Source organism: Perca flavescens, chromosome 8 (genome assembly GCF_004354835.1).
Source record: "Perca flavescens isolate YP-PL-M2 chromosome 8, PFLA_1.0, whole genome shotgun sequence".
NCBI classification, from domain to species: Eukaryota; Metazoa; Chordata; class Actinopteri; order Perciformes; family Percidae; genus Perca; species Perca flavescens.
Window position 1 is genome coordinate 37,066,120 of NC_041338.1, and position 3,180 is coordinate 37,069,299.

Consider the following 3,180-nt stretch of genomic DNA (forward strand, 5'->3'; position numbering starts at 1 on the left):
CTCTCCTTTCTCTCCCTCTCTGTCTCTCTCTCTATCCTCTCTCTCTCCCCCTCTCTCTCTCCCTCCTTTCTCCCCCCTTCTCTCCCTCCTTTCTCCCCCCCCTCTCTCTCTCTCTCTCTATCCTCTCTCTCTCTCTCTCCCTCCTTTCTCTCTCTCTCCGTCTCTCTCTCTCTCTCCCTCCTTTCTCTTTCTCTCTGTCTCTCTCTCTATCCTCTCTCTCTCCCTCCTTTCTCTCCCTCTCTGTCTCTCTCTATCCTCTCTCTCTCCCCCCCCCCTCTGTCTCTCTCTCTATCCTCTCTCTCTCCCCCCTCTGTCTCTCTCTCTATCCTCTCTCTCTCCCTCTCTGCCCTCCCCCCCCAGGTCTCTCCTCTTCAGCCATCGTCGCCAGTCAGCAAGCATCCGCCCCGTCCATGTACCCTCCCTCACGGAGGTGAGAACGGTAAGTCACTCGCACCTTTTTACATCCTGAACGTTGCATACCCAGGGCTCCAGACTGAGACCAAATGGTCACATTTTGCAACCAAACTTTGAGAGTGTGCGACTGAATTTTACATCCAGCCGCACATGTGCGACCAGCAAATTTGGACAACATTTGGAATAAATGCTTTTTCTTGTGTGGCCGCTCGTCAGTGGAATATGTTGCCCACAGAGCTGATAGGAAGTAGGGCTGCCACCTCTCAGTCGATTAGTCGACTAATCGGTCGTTTTGGTCTTAGTCGACTAAGATTTCTTTAGTCGATTAGTCATTTTTTTATGCTTATTCACGCTTAATTACTCATTTCCAAGAAACTCATGAGCACATTTCTGGTAAACACAAGATTTAAAGTGGTGCTTTTGCAGGATTAATTGTGGAGAAACTCAGTTTTACAGATGGTTAATTAACTACATTTATATTGTGCTTTTCTAGTCTTAACCACATCTCAAAGCTCACGGCTCTGTCAATTAAATCAACTAATCGATCAGTCGACAAAATCCTATAAGTGTTAGTCGACTAAGAAGTTCTTTAGTCGAGGACAGCCCTACAGCGCGGCCCCTCTTTTAGATCGGACCATCTCGTCCCTCTTACCGGGGTAGTTCTGCATCAGGACGGAGGGCATGCCTCTGTAGCCGGGGTGGCTCGGCTCGTGGCCGTGGCTGTCACCAGCGTCCGCCGTGCATGTAGGGGCATGTAGCCCTGGTGCTGAGCCAGAGGGGAGGAGAACTGCAGGTGGGGGGGGCGGCCTCCTTGCCTCCTCATTTTTTATGCTTATTCATGCTTAATTACTTATTTCCAAGAAACTTCTGAGCACATTTATGGTAAACACAAGATTTAAAGTGGTGCTTTTGCAGGATTAATTGTGGAGAAACTCAGTTTTACAGATGGTTAATTAACTACATTTATATTGTGCTTTTCTAGTCTTAACCACATCTCAAAGCTCACAGCTCTGTCGATTAAATCAACTAATCGATTAGTCGACAAAATCTTATAAGTGTTAGTTGACTAAGAATATCTTTTAGTCGAGGACAGTCCTAATAGGAAGCACAAACTTTTACACGTTTGTCAAATCAAATTTGTACACACATGTGACTGGATATATGTATGTGTGTGTGTAAGTGTCTGTTCTGAGGTCTATAAGAGTAGATCTGAGTACATGAAAGGTTTGAATATGACCTTTCCTTATATTTTATTTATTTGGTTAATGTAAATTTTACTATTCATGTATGTATGATGTATTGTGTATTTCAGTTTAGATCAGCCTTCCCAGGGACTACAGGTGAAAATTAGCTCTTGAGCTAAAACCTGGTACTATGCATCTCTCCCCTTGGGGTTAATGTTTATTGTACGCTGTCCCTGTTTCTTTAAATAAATAAACTAAATTTGCCCCCCTTTTTTACACGTTAAATGTCGGTACCTGAGCACGTAAGTGCAAGCTTATCTGTCCTCTCTGAAAATTGACAGAGAGCAGAGCTCTGACACAAACACACACACGGAGAGGTGCGGACGGAGTAAACTGTCTGCAGTTTGGTTGAAGTCAGAGTGAGTCACGGCGATACCGATAGTGGTTGCAAGCGTGGTTACAGTTTTTCATAACTTCACGCAGACATCGTTCGCTGCGATATGATATTAACTTCCTGTGACACAAGCAGCGGGGACAACGGTGGGTTCGGTGCCCTGATGACTGACTGACAGGCTGAGCTTGCAAGGCAGCTTTATTTCTACAGCAGCTTTCAGCAACAAGACAACTCAAAGAGCTTTACATGCAACATTAAAGAGAATTAAAAACAGTCATGATGAAAATAAAACAGGCTAAAATATAATAATATACAAATGCAATAATAAGAAAAATATATATTTTCTTTTTTTTTACTGTCATGACAGCGATGGGGCTGTCTCTTTACCTATGTTGCATCTTCAAAAGTGCAAAATAAAATGAATTTGAAACAGCACATTGTAATTTCCCCATCTATTATCAAAGTATTTATTAGTAATACAGTGGAAATTAGTAGAAATGTGAATATTTTGGTTAGCATGTTGATTTACGGTGTGTGCCCCTGAATTTTCTGGTTGCGCCCCTGAAATTTTCAGTTGGGGGCCACTGTGCTCCTAGTGAAAAAAAGTTAGTCTGGATCCTTGATATTCCTCCACACGTACCTAATTTACTATATGTATATCCCAACTCTAACACTTAACTCTGTGTGCCTGTGTGTCTGTCTCTCTGCCTACCTGCCTGAGAGTCTGTCTGCCTGTCTGTCTCTCTGCCTAACTGCCTGAGAGTCTGTCTGTCTCTCTGCCTGCCTGCCTGAGAGTCTGTCTGCCTGTCTGTCTCTCTGCCTAACTGCCTGAGAGTCTGTCTGCCTGTCTGTCTCTCTGCCTGCCTGCCTGAGAGTCTGTCTGTGTGTGTCTGTCTGCCTGAGAGTCTGTCTGCCTGTCTGTCTTTCTGAAGGACTGAGAGAAATGTTTATTGCCCTCAGTGTGAAACGGGACGTTAACGTTCACGTTCAGCTCTGTAATGTTAATAATAAAGGATGCAGTGGACACACAGCTGTCACAGGCGCTGCATGTTGACTTTCTTCCCTCTCTTGACCAATCCTGTCCTCTCTTCTGTCTGCAGGCACACCTGATTGGCTGATCTCCACCCCGCCGCCCGCCCCGAGTCATGTGACTGGATCCTGTGAGGAAGCATTTCGGTGTCGACATCA

The 3,180-nt window shown here is 44.9% G+C and overlaps 1 protein-coding gene across 1 annotated transcript in view; it reads left to right on the plus strand.

Annotated features, from left to right (window-relative positions):
- Nucleotides 1-3,180, plus strand: part of LOC114560308 (zinc finger protein 609-like) — a 71,208-nt gene extending 68,028 nt beyond the window's left edge. Inside the window, 2 exon segments of the mRNA XM_028585605.1 lie at nt 361-439; nt 3,093-3,180. Of these exon segments, the coding sequence (XP_028441406.1) occupies nt 361-434 (74 nt within the window). The 3' untranslated portion in view covers nt 435-439; nt 3,093-3,180.